Genomic DNA, 13,744 nt, shown 5'->3' on the forward strand with positions numbered 1-13,744 from the left:
CAATAAGCCCACCAATGGTTCTACCTTAATTCTCGGGCTGTTAGATCAAAGCCTCAGACGTTAACTTATATCACATGATTGTGATGCGTCTCCACTATATCCTAAGAGTTTGACTATAACATAGATTTAAATCTTAGCTTATGCCATATCTTTTTACAATAACAATACCAACAAAGCTTTATATCACCTAATGGGATTGATTATATTTATCACTCGATCAAAAATAAAAATAAAAAGGTGATAAAAATTCAGGAAAACAAATAATTTTGATGATATTTAAATATTGTCTTCAGTCTTCCTCTATTACTTTAATTAAGCCATCCTTCATTGGATAAACATTTCTTATCAGAGTCTTTTTAGGCTAGTTTTTTTATATTTCTATAAATGTTAATCCAACCTTCTCAACATAGGTTGGTCTTACAAGCCAGAACATGACTTGGAGGACTCAAAATGAGCCAGGGGCAACCAAATCCATGGATCAGATACATATTTTCTGAAATTCTGTACAGAAATTCTGATCACACTCCCCTTGATTTTCACTACCTAAAAGTCATTTTCTTTGTTCCTACATTCTTTCCTTTCTTCTACTCCCTAACAAGGACTATGAAAAGAAAGTGTATTGAGTAGTTAAACAAAATAGAAACTCCACCTCATGTTTTCTTAGTTGCGTCCAATAACATCAATTCCTGCATTTTTGCGGTTCAAGTAACGAATGGCAGCATCCTCGACCCTGGAAATATTATAAACAAAACACAAACAAATTAGAAAATATTTTGACAAAAAAATATTAAAGAATATTGTTAGCCCTACATTCATATATTTCATAACTTTTATTTCTCTGTATTATTATTTCCTACCAGTTGGCACTTAAGAACGGACAAGCGTGACACATCAAAATCTGAAATGTCCAGGTTTTTTATGAAGTGTCACGCCGTGTCTAACATAAGTGTAGTATAGATGCATTTTTTTTGTGTATAATTGTCAATATACTAAACTCACAAGTTTAGCAAATGAATACTCACATTCGGGTCACAAACTTACTAAGCAAGTGTATTATGCATACCTTACAACAAAAAGAGAAAAAGGTCAATCATAATACTTACCATGGTTGATTGTAGAATTCAGATCGAAGTTCCTTTTCAACGTTATGCCTGGCATCTCCAGCAACAAGTTTCAAATCCTTGCTTTGAGAAGTAATCAAAGTATCAATAAACTCTACTGGAGACTGACTAAAACTAAGAAAAAAAGCCCGTCTTCTCCGATGCTCTTGGATCTTCTTTAAGGAAACACAAATAGCCTCATCATAAGCTTCAATCTCCTTTTGGCTCTCAAGGCTTGACAAGAATGTAGACTTGTCTTTTTCCAATGGAAAAGGCACATCCACCTGTATATCATAACATGCAGTTACAGCTGGAGCATATTCAGAAAGCTTGATGTTATGCTCCAGATGGATTGGTTGTGGCTGTGACAAATGCTGTGCTAACTTCTGAAAAACCATGGTGAAATCCATCTTCTCTTCCCCAAACACCCTTTGTAGAGAAGGATCACATATGAAAGACGAAGGGTCATTTGGGCTCTGTAGCTTCCTGGACTTCACGTAGTTAAAAAGAGAAGCTATTATTCTTGGACGAGTCTCAACCTCAATACCTAAGAGTTTAGACAGTTGTGATGAAACCATAAACTTGTCAGGTGTATAATTCATTTCTATTGCAATCACTGCAGTAAACTCTTTGTTTCCTTTCCTCTTCACCTCAAAACCATCCTGTTGGGTAGGTGAACGAGCACTATCCCATACAATGACATGATTATCAGGATAAATGCTTTGATCCAAATGTATGGTAATTTTCTTGAAAAATGCAGAGAACTTTGGGTTCGGAGGGCTCGATCTCTGTGAAATTCCAGACATGGAATCCATACCATCTTCCAATATCCTTCCAGTTATCTTGAGAGACCAAGAAGATTCATTGGCCTTCTTATGCTCAGAATCCATTTTGGCATGATTTGAGAAGGTATTGAACACATAAACACGAAGAGTTTTCTGAACATGGGGAAGGAGCCTAGCCTCCTGTATATCAAACTTTCTCCTGGCCAAAGCAGTATCCACCTGAGCCTCAAAATCAAGTAATTGAGTATACAGAGCCGACTCAGGCAAAAACATAGCCCCCTTCTCTGGTGATTGCTTCTTTTGCTGCCGAGCACCCGGCATGGATTGGTTCATATTGGATGAATTATGAGTCCTCAACAGGGGCTTCGGGGTTGGTCGCTTGGCATTTCCGGTGGCCGGGGATGATGTGCCATTAGCAGCATTAGTATTTACACTATGCAAGTGGGTAAAAGGGTGAGTTTGAGGTTGTGGATGAGCTCGTGCAGCCTGAGACTGCAATTGTGTCTGTGCATACTGAGCTTGTGCAAGAACATGAGATTGGGGCTCTGAAAACTGAAAGAGACCAGGGAATTGTGTCTGAGGACGTGGCTGAGACTGTGATTGTGATTGAGAGTGTAAAGGGGTTGGAATTGAAGGGTTCCATTGCTGAATGGGGTTAGGGTGGTGTGGTTGTGTGGCCATTCCAGAATGACCAAACAAAGAAGATGCAGCCACATTCTTTGCTTGATTATTCATTCTTATTGCTGCTTCTAAGCTCTAATCGGAAATCTTCACAGCATGCAAATTCATGAAACTGAAATTAAATATTATAAATTAAAAAAAAAATCAGAACAGCTTTTGTCAGAAGATACAAATAACATTCTCTGGGGATCCTGAATTCTAAAAAGACAACATTTTTAAGTGAAATTCTTTATAAAATTTTAAAAACCAAAGCCCTCACTGAGAAAAGACAATGCAGGTAACGAAGATTGAAGAATTGAACAGAATCAGGGAAAAATTGAATTTGGGTTCACCTAAGGAATATACATGATTTATAGTTTTTTGCAGAAAAAAACAAAAGATAAAAGAAAACATAGAAGAGATAGAAGAGGAAGAGAGATTCTTACTGGTTTCGAACTCCCAGGATTTCAACAAAAAAACTTCTGGGTTGAATCATAAATGTTGTTCGTTCTTCTTTTTCATCTTACCAAAAAATGTGCTCTCTACTTTTTTTTTCTCAAATACAACTTTTCTGCTTGAAATAATTTATTTTTATCTTGGGTCTACTAATACCAGTGTTTACTTTTTTTTCTTACAGTAAGAAAAGATAATAAAAAATATTATTAAATTATAAAAAAAATTATAATATTTTGTCAGTAGTCTTTTATTATGCATGTAGTTTTTTTTTCTAGATAGTTATTGAATTTAAAAGAACATTTATATAAAAGATAAAATTATAAGAATTTGTGTATATTAAAAATAAAAAAGAGATTAAATCTTGTCATGGTGTATTAATATTTTTTACTACGTTTAGTTATTAATATTAAAACATAATATGTTTAGATTTTGAGGGATTTGAATAGACAAAAAAAAATTCATAGTTATTGATTTTGAAAGTAAAGACGGAGATAATAGTAAATTTTACATTGAGATAGAAATAGGAATAAATTTTTACTTTGGATATGTACATAAATTTTTACTTTAAGGACAAAAATAAAATAATCAAATTTATACTCATCTTGTCACGTTATCTCTAGATTTGATAGAGTAATCATTAACATTTAAAAATAATATTAATACTAATTTGTCTCTAACTTCTCTTTTTATGGGTCTAATTAAGATTATATTTTAACAATTGTTTTCAAATCATAAGTGTATAACTAAATTTAATAAAAAAAAATATTAATTAATTTTTTGTTATTACACTAAATTTAATTTAATACTAAATTGTATTAAATTAGATTCATGAAATTTTAAATGGATATTCCCAAACAAATTTCACTTAAATTCATGAAATGTTATCAAATAACAATATAAATAATATCTAATTTTTAAATGAAATATCACGTAAAACACACTAAGAGTATTATTAAGAAGTAACGATAACAAAAAAAGGATTATTTTTGTTGTTAATTTTGTTCACTTGTTTTTTTTTCTCTAGGAATTTACTATGGTCAAAGACAGAAAAATATTTACATGCTTGTCTTGGTAAATTTTATTCTCTTGCTTTTTTGTCTTATTTTCTCTATTTTTCTTGTTGGGTGATATATAATACTTAATTTAATTGACCTAAATGTAATTAAGATTGATTAATTCTTATGTGGTGCTGAATTTTTTTTTAAAAAAAATTAAAACTAAATCGTTACATTACAAGTGTGCGCACTAATTTAAAGGGGTAATTATTTTTTATAGAAATAATTTGTATGATTTTTTCTACATAAGTGTAAACAATTTTCCAATTTTGTTCACTGTAATACTTTTCATAAGAGTAACTACTAAAGTAAGAAGAAAAGCTAAAAATGGAGAAAAGTATAAAAATTGAAACTAATACTCTTTAAATATCAATTACTCTCACAAATAAATGCATGAAAAATGACATGAAAATCGTTTTGTTATAATATGGTTTTCTTATTTATTGACCCCACTTGAGAATGCAACAGTTTAATCTGCTTGAATTAGTTGTGTGGTGATGTAAAATCGTTCATTTTTTAATGATGTTCGGATTTATCACAGTTTCACTGTGGTTTTTTGGCTTACCACACAAAGCTAAAATTTAAATATCAACTTGGAATTGTCATGTTGGAGATTGTATTCACACCTTTGTCTTGGATATTCAGATGAATGAATAATTATTACCATTTCTTACTTTATTTTTCTTTTAACTAGGCAGAGCATTGTTTATTATAATTTTCATGTGACTAGGTTAATCAGGCAATGGGTCTGTGGATAAATATTCTTAGTAGCAGGTGGTAGGAACCAATTTCCAAGACCTGATCCACCAAAAAAAACTATGATGTTGCTCAGATTTAGGTAGTTTAGTTTATATGGTTGGATAGAAATGCTAAAAGTTTCTCTGGCCAAGAGTCTGGAGTTCATTCAGGATAGAGTAGCATTTTAATCTTTTTAGCTTCTTTATAGTGTTCTGATGGTCGTTTTAGGGGAGTGTTTTTGTTGTATCTTTAACGTGACTGACTTGCTCTGCTGCATGGTTTTTGATCTTTATCTTTTATCCTTTTTAGCTTTATTTTGTTGTCTTTTTTCTCCGAAAGTATTTATTTTCTTCAAATTTTGTATCTTTCTAAAAAGAAACCCTTTTCTTGTGTCTAAAAACAAGACGGTAGTAAGATACAATCATATAGATTAGATGTAGAATTACTTCATGGTTCTCATTCCTAATGTTTCTGATGTAATTGTTCTTGCTCCTAATATTCCTGATGTTCCTGATATAAGGGTTACACCTCCTAAGGATGAACATTTAAGGCATGTAATTGATAGCGTCGCTTTGTATGTCCTGGATGGAGGATGTGCTTTTGAACAAGCTATTATGGAAATCCTCTTTTCGACTTCTTTGTCCTTGGCTCAAAGGAACATACCTAATACGTTTGGAACTCCACTCATTTGCCCATGTCCAACAATTTCCTTTGTGATACTTTTTTGGGAATATGTGACTAAACAAACATATTAGCATTGATGAATCCGTAAAAGCAAAAAAGTTTCTTTGACAAAATAGTGTGATCAAAGAGTTTTGGAGGGCGACATATTATGTGTTGTTTGCCCGTAATGAAGGTTGATGCCCTTCAAAGATGGAGGACTGAACATTTTATCATGATAACGGGTAGTGGAAGGTACTTTAAATTATTTTTGTTTCTTTGTAGTATGTTTTTTCTATTATTGTAAAAAATTAGAAAAGAAAGTAAACGAAGAATATTGGTGCATTGTTTTGTTTGACGATGTAGTGTATGGATTGAATGGTCATTGGAAAAGTGAAACCTAGACAAGTATGACTCCTCGCTCAATACAACATCAAAAAGTCCAGAACATGAAAAGGAGTCTGGTTCCACACATGCTGGAGGAAGAAGCAGGGTACTCTGACATTATGTAACTACGCAATAGCATAAATAAAATGGTAAAACAATAGGAAGAGATCTTCCAAGGGCTTGCCGTATTTCAAGCTTCCTTTTCCTAAATTACTCTTTCTTTTCCTCTTCCATAGTTTAAATAAGTGAACCACTCTGCTTCAGTGCAGATGGCAAAGTTTAAATAGGTAAATTAACCAGGGAACGAAATAATTTCACTTTTAGGATTAGTTTCTTCAAATTATACCTTCTATATGCCATTATCATATCAGACTTATTTCATGCGGCATTAAACTTTGAAGAAGCTTTCTTTAAGTTTAAAAATTATACATACTCCGACGATTTAACCAGATACAAACAGTTTTGCAGTGTGTAGTGTGTTTTCTAAAGAAAATACTTTGAAATCAACAAAACAAACACGACCAACTGAAACTAAAATTTGAAAATAAAGAACACGCATCAAAGGCGTAAAGCCTAAAATAAAAATATTACTCTCCAAATAATTCGATGGCGTCACAAAAATAGACCAGTGTATAAAAAAAACAGTAACAAGCAGGCTTCTAAAAACAAAAATTCTTACATGACGGCTTTCCCTAGAACATAATTTCTAAATAACACAATTCCTCTCGTAGCCATCATTTCCAAGTTCCACCATTATAGATTCTGCAACAAAGGTTACAAAATTGCATTAGAACAAGCAGCAAAACCATAAACAATATGCATCTTATCACAAAATACAAAACTACTTGGGAATTTCAAGGGAGAAAAAAGCCATTTAAAAATACTTACAAATTTTATTGAAGGCCGCAATGTCACAACTCTGGACATATTCATTGATGGGCTCAACTGTGAGTCTTTCCTCAATGAGACTATCGACAGAAACTAGGTCGTCCACGATAGTGAGCATAATTTGCAGTTTCTTAATGCCGTACCCAACAGGAACAAGTTTGGCTAAGACACGAAAACAATTCATATCAGAATCACAAAAGAGGAGCAGACATGATAAGCAGAAAATAAAAGTACGCAATGCAAACATGATGATAAAGGAACAACTTATATAACATTTACAAATAGAGAAAATTGAATATTATAATTCAACTATTTTAGGAAGTACATCAAGATGAAAACAGTTAAGAAAGACAACCAAAGCCAAATACATAAATAAAAATGACATACATGCACCCCAAAGCAACCCTTCCATGCTAACAGATCTCACTGCTTCCTCAAGCTTCTTCATGTCGGTTTCATCATCCCATGGTTTCACATCCAACAGAACAGATGATTTCCCAGCTGAGAAATGGAATCAGCATAAAATCAATGACCGCACAATGTGCTATAATCGGGGAGGGGGCAAGATATAGTTCAAATATAACAGGCAAATGACATAGTGAAACTTACATTCTTTCTTTTTCCCAGATGCCTTCGCTGCAGCTGCCCGTTCCTCGGCAGCCTTCTTCTCTTCCTCTGTCTCTTCACCAAACAAATCCACATCGTCGTCGTCATCATCCTCAGCAGCAGCAGCCTGAAAAACAATGCACATTCAGTCAAAGGTCAATAAACCATTATAGTTAAGCCACACAATGCAAAAAAGACATTAAACCAACACCACAGTTGAAATATCTATTATTAGAAAGATACTTACATTTGTATCAACAGCTGGGGGAGTTGCAACAGGCTCTGCAACAAAAGATCCCTCAACAGTGACACCAGATCCCTCACCAGAAACACCACTGCAGACACAAAATTGGCATAAAAATATAATCAGATCCCATGCCAAGTATTATACATATAATTGGCGCCCAAGTCAAGGGTAGCAAACTTACGAGATTCTCAACAAAGCATCAATGTGCTTGAACCACCTGGACACATTGACATACTCAGCTGATGGAGCAGTAGGCAAAGCTGCATAGACAGTGAGATCATCCTTTGAAGCCTGGTACCTAAAGAGGACGTAAAATTGGACAATACACAAGAAAGAAAGTTTAGAAGAAAAACAAAGAAAAAAAATACAAACGAAAATGGACAAAAGCAGAGTGACATACCCGGTGATGTAACTGCGTGGGAGAAGATACTCATCAAGCTTCTTCAACCCAGAGGAAGAGCTAAGGTCGTAGAATGTCACTGCCATGCTTGCTATGTATGTTAATTCTTCTACAAAATATACATAACATGAATTGCAATATCAGCAATACGAATTTTAAAAAAGATTAAGAAAATTCAGATCTTTGATTGAAATTCATTAACAGAATGTTTGAAACTGCGAAGTGAACTAAAAAGGCATTAAACCCCAAAACTTGTAATTCTATTAAGAGAGAATGGAAATTGGGAGAGAAAATTGCTACACTTAGGATAGGTTTTGGGAACACAAATTCCAGAAGAAAAAACCATGGATCGAAGAAGGCTTCTTACCAGTGCAAGGAAGGCAGCACAAACGAGATACAGAGATAGTGAGTGTTAGAGAAAGATAATCTCTTTTTAATTGATTCAAACTAAAACCCTAACCCGAATATGCAATCGGGCTATGGGCCGTCATCGAACTGAGTTATCTACCATTTCCTGTTGAAATGGACTTTGCTATTCTCACCTCTTGTTTTCCTAAGTCTACTTATAACACATTATGACATTAGTCTACAAAAGACCAGAAAAACCCTAAGTAAGAAAATACTATGCATGTAAGGAAGATGGTAAACAAATTTGGAATTTAACAAAAAAAATTGCTAAATTCCATGATGAATGTTCTCTGGAATTTGTATTTTCAAATTATTTTATTTTTTATCTTAGTGTAATACAACACATGTTACCACTCATAAGGTATCCTCTTGTAAAAGAAATTGCTAGAGGTGGTTAGATATTCTTATCAATTATTAATATTTTTTTACTAGCATTAACTAATAATATTAAAACATAGTTGGAGCATTTGAAAAGTTATACATCATCTTATAAGTAGCTCTGAGTTTATCATGTAAAGGACACTCAAATATACACTTCTGATTAGCAAAAGAAGTAGACCTGTTATAATAGAGTAATAATATATGTAGATTTTAAAAAAAAAACTTACATATTTTTTTTAAATAACACTATAACATTAAATTTCAATAATTAGTTATATACATTATGCATTGTTTTATTAGAGCATAAAAACAGCCCTCTCCTAAACAGTAGCACTTGGTGGGCATCATTACACTAAGATACTTTTATAAGGCTAAATATAAATATATATATATATATTTAAATCTTCTATTTTAAAATGCATTTGATAAACTTTTTTTAACAATAACAAATATAATAAAAGAATTAAGTATGTTTTATAATATTAGCTAGAGTTAACAATTTTTTTATAAATATAGATTAATATGAAAAGTCATACATATTTGTTACATTTATTAAGCTTTGTAAAAATTCTATATTTAACTAATTTAGGTTGTGTTTGGATTGGGGAGAGGATTTAAGGGAGTGAATTTGGAGTGAATTGAGATGAAAGTGTAAAGAAAGTGAGGTTGTTTGAATTAAGGTATATTAGAGTGGATTAGTGTGGAAAGTTTATTGAAGTTTGTGCGTAATGTGATGGTTGTGATTTTTTCTTTAATTTTTTTAAAATGTGTAAAATATAAGTTAGTAAATTTACTTTTATAATAAAAAAATTATTAATTTATTTTTTATAATTAATAACATTAATATTGAGAAGTGCAAAGAGGCAACTACACCAATGTCCACAAGCTGCTACATGGATGTTGATTTGGCTAGAACAGCAGTGGATCAAACCAAATACAGGATTTTGCTTGGATCCTTGCTTTATCTCAGTGCCAGTAGGCCGGATATCATGTTTGCAGTGTGTCTTTGTGCGAGATTTCAATTCAGTCCAAAGGAATCTCATTTTAAAGCTGCCAAAAGAATACTGAAGTATCTAAAGGGGACAACATCAGTTGGTTTATGGTATCCTTCTCATTCTCCTTTACATCTAGTTGGATACTTTGATTCTGATTTTGCAGGGTGCAAATTGGATAGAAAAAGCACAAATGGGACTTGTCATCTTCCTGACTCAAGTCTCATATCTTGGCACAACAAAAAAACAAGCTTGTGTAGCCCTTTCAACTGTTGAGTTGAATACATTGTTGCTGTAAGCTATTGTGCACAAATTCTTTGGATTAAACAACAAATAGAAGATTTTAGGTTGAAAGTATCTTTGCTGTGTGACAACACAAGTGTTATAAATCTTACCAAAAACCAAATTCAGCACTCCAGAACAAAACACATAGAGATTCGTCATCACTTTATAAGGAATCATGTCAGTAATGGAATTTGTGATGTGAAGTTCATTGAAACAGCAAAACAATTGATAAATATTTTCACTAAGCCTTTGCTAAAGGACATGTTTTTTCTCTTAAGAAATGAGTTGGGAATTATTGACTCTCAAACTCTTTCATAATTATCTTTTATCCCTCCTATTATTCTATTTGTGAAGATAATTAGAGGGAGAATTATTCTAGTTTGGTTTATTCTTATTTGGTTTTGTTTACATGTTGTGTGTATGATAGTTTATAACTATTGCAATTGCTGGTTTAAAGTTGTGCAAAAACTCTGATTATGCATCTTCTTACTAGTTTTTCACATTGATTTTGGTGATTTTCCTTGTGAAAATCACATAGTGAAAACTGGTTTGGTGGTGCAAGGGGATTTGGATATGATCACTCTCTTGTACTACACATTTTGTGTTTTGCAGGTATTGTCAAATTCAAACAGAACATCCTAAGCAAACCAGAGATTTGTCTTTATCAAATAGGGAGAGATTATTGAACTTAAAGCTTTGATGTCTCCAAATCCACGAAGATTGCTTGAAGGTTGGGTTGCTGCTTGTGAGCATGGGTTCTGGGTCGATTAAAATTTGTCAATCCACTTTTAGCTTAATCCAAAATTGGATCAATCAAGTTCTTTCAAAAAGAAAAGTGTTTTTCAAAGTAGTGAAAGGCAACCTCTTGATTTGTCGTTTCAATCGGTTGTTTTAAACTTAGTAGTTTCGAAAAGGATTTGAAAAGGCTAAAATTGGCTGACCTAACAGTAAAGGCCAATTCAATCGATTGAATCGAGTTTTTAATAGATTGTTTTTTTGAAAAATCTTAACAAAATTTGTTAATTCTGGTAAATTTATTTTCCATTGTTCTAAATTGTTTTGGCCTTCGATTAAAAGTCTTAAACGACTATTTTTTAGACTATATAACTGGTGTTTACATCTCTAAAAAAGAGAACATATAAGATGACCAAAAAGATTAAAGTTTTTCAAGATTGCTTAAGGCTTTGCTTTGGTTAATAGTGGAATAGGGAATTGTTGTAATCCTTTTGTATTAAGTGTGATCCTTCCTGTTCTTACTTGTATTCGTTTCATATTTGTAAAACTTGTAAGGTACTGGTGTCTACATTCAGAGGGTGTTCTGATGTGTAGTGAATTGTGTATCAAATAGGGTGAGTGTTCTTGAAGGGCTTAGGATCACCTATTTGGTGTTTATGTTTTGTAATTTAGGTTTGATTACATGGTGAAATACTCAGTGGTTTATGGGGATTGGATGTAGCTCTTGGTGTGAGTGAACCAATATAAATTTGGTTGTGTGATTCTCTCTTTCCCTACTCTTTGTTATATTTGTTTTAAAGTTATTTTTATTAATTGCTGATAAAAACAATTGGTTGAATCGCAAAAACAACTGGTTGATTTTATGGAAATCAACTAAAACAATTTTGTAACTTTGCCATTTTCATTCTTTTGGCTTTGATTCTTCATTGGCTTTCTCCACACCTTCAAAGTTTGCAAAAAAATGTTTAAAAACAATTCACCCCTCTTGTTTTAGGCCTACAATTCTAACAACAACTTCACATACTCATTGCTTGAACTGAACAATACACACTCATTTCTTGAACTGAACATTACATAAAGCCATTTAACATTACAATACCAAAAGATACACAACTTTAGCACACTCAATACAAGCATATCTCATGGGAATTTTTAACAATATTGACAACATAATAATGTTAATTACAAAAAGTAAACACACCACCACTAACAATAATGTAATCCGTTCTCCAAACCTTTAATACATTTCTCTATACTATATATCTTATTCTTTTGTCTCAAAATAATTGTATCTTTTTCATCATCAACCTCTTGAATGCACCATTTGAAAAATTTGGAATCTAGCATTATACCACTGCTACTTTGTTTTTTCAAGAAAATCATAAAATCAAATGAAACAATAAGTTGGAAAGAAGATATATTCGTTTAACAAAAACAAAGTTTCATACCTCTAACCTTGTACTTAAGACAATCCCAAAATTATTTTCCATAATCCTTAACAATTATTGTTGTTATTGATACAACAAAATCTCCACAATGACAAATGAGTGCAATGAAGAAACCATACTCCGACCACCATGAATAAGTTTACACTAGTTTTGCAAACTTCATCCATTACAACTACAAGATGACGAAGACCAATACCCATACATTGATTACCAGTGAAGCAAATCCCTCAATCAACCACGAGAGAAGAAGAACACAATCAATTAAGAAAAGATGACCAAGGCAACTACATAAAAGGGAAAAATTTCACCCGAATGATTTTACCATTGTATAGTTGTCCATGTGTACCACTTTATATGCCAAATCATTGGAGACAATCTAACCGAAGAAATCACATTGAATTGTTTTAAAAAAATTTGGAACCATATTAAACTTTTTAAAAATCTCATACTAAATTTACTTTTGGTCTTTATTATAGGGACTAAAAGAATAATTAAACCTAAAAAAAATTAACATCCCAACAAATTAAAAATTTCCTTTTTAGTAATATTTAGAATTTTATAACTATTCTCATAATTTCTAAAAATTAATCTCTTTTAAATTTTTTTATCTAACTAACATAAACATATAAATTAGAAAAATAACTATCTCCTAAAAAGTATCACATAAACATGTTTAAGAAGTAAAAATATGCGTTGTTAATGTGTTTTTTTTTTTCCTTTTTAGTCCTTGACCGGTGTTTTAAAATTACTTGACATTTGGAAATATTAAACACACATTAATGTTTTGGAAATAAACCACTTAATTATTTATTAAACCTTTTCTATCATAATTATTTCTTAACCTTTTTTTTATCACAATTATTTCTTTATCTAAATAAATAGAAAAAGATATATTAGTAAGACTCCGAAGTAGGACTAAGAATTTAATATCTTCTTTATATAATAAATAAGGTAATTAATACAAGCTAGAGTCACGAAATAAAATTGAGAGTATGTAAATTACTCAATTTATTAAGTAGTTATATCTTAATAAGTCGTTTATATTATTATAAAACAACAAGCTATTTCATATATATATATTATTTATTTTTTGAATATGTTGAAATATGAAAAATGTTTATTCCATTAATTCTTATTAATGTATATATTTTTTTTATGGATTTGAGAGAGTGAATCGTGTTAAATTATGTATAACGAAATGAGAACAAGAAAAAAAAAAGTGTAAGTTCAATGAATCAAGCAAAAACCTATTTTGCAAAGAAAATAAACATCCTTATTTTTTTAAAAAAAGAAGATACTCAATTGATGGATTATGTGGTATGTTATGAAGTTCAGACACTCTTCTTAAATGGCATGTATCGATACTCGTATGATACCTGTATGATATGTATCCGTGAAGTGTCAAACTTAAAAAGTATTTGTTAGATTTCTGACAATTCTAGTATGGTTCTAACACAATTTTTTTTAAAAATACATTAATTTTCTAAAAAATCAAACTTTATTGTATAAATTT

The 13,744-nt window shown here is 31.7% G+C and overlaps 2 protein-coding genes across 2 annotated transcripts; both read right to left on the reverse strand.

Annotated features, from left to right (window-relative positions):
- Positions 1-303: 303 nt before the first annotated feature.
- Positions 304-3,127, reverse strand: LOC137822556 (SWI/SNF complex component SNF12 homolog). Its single transcript, XM_068627460.1, has 3 exons — positions 2,992-3,127; positions 1,104-2,678; positions 304-730 (listed from the first exon to the last, which is right to left on the reverse strand). Exons 2-3 carry the CDS (start codon positions 2,618-2,620, stop codon positions 661-663), a joined length of 1,587 nt encoding a protein of 528 aa, XP_068483561.1. The 5' UTR covers positions 2,621-2,678; positions 2,992-3,127; the 3' UTR covers positions 304-660.
- Positions 3,128-6,408: 3,281 nt separating this feature from the next.
- On the reverse strand, positions 6,409-8,482 carry LOC137821362 (elongation factor 1-delta-like). Its single transcript, XM_068625918.1, has 8 exons — positions 8,350-8,482; positions 7,983-8,091; positions 7,764-7,880; positions 7,583-7,670; positions 7,339-7,462; positions 7,117-7,230; positions 6,730-6,891; positions 6,409-6,603 (listed from the first exon to the last, which is right to left on the reverse strand). Coding segments are annotated over exons 2-8 (693 nt in total). The 5' UTR covers positions 8,069-8,091; positions 8,350-8,482; the 3' UTR covers positions 6,409-6,601.
- Between the last annotated feature and the right edge of the window lie 5,262 nt (positions 8,483-13,744).

This window comes from Phaseolus vulgaris, chromosome 9, assembly GCF_000499845.2.
Source record: "Phaseolus vulgaris cultivar G19833 chromosome 9, P. vulgaris v2.0, whole genome shotgun sequence".
In the NCBI taxonomy this organism is placed as follows: domain Eukaryota; kingdom Viridiplantae; phylum Streptophyta; class Magnoliopsida; order Fabales; family Fabaceae; genus Phaseolus; species Phaseolus vulgaris.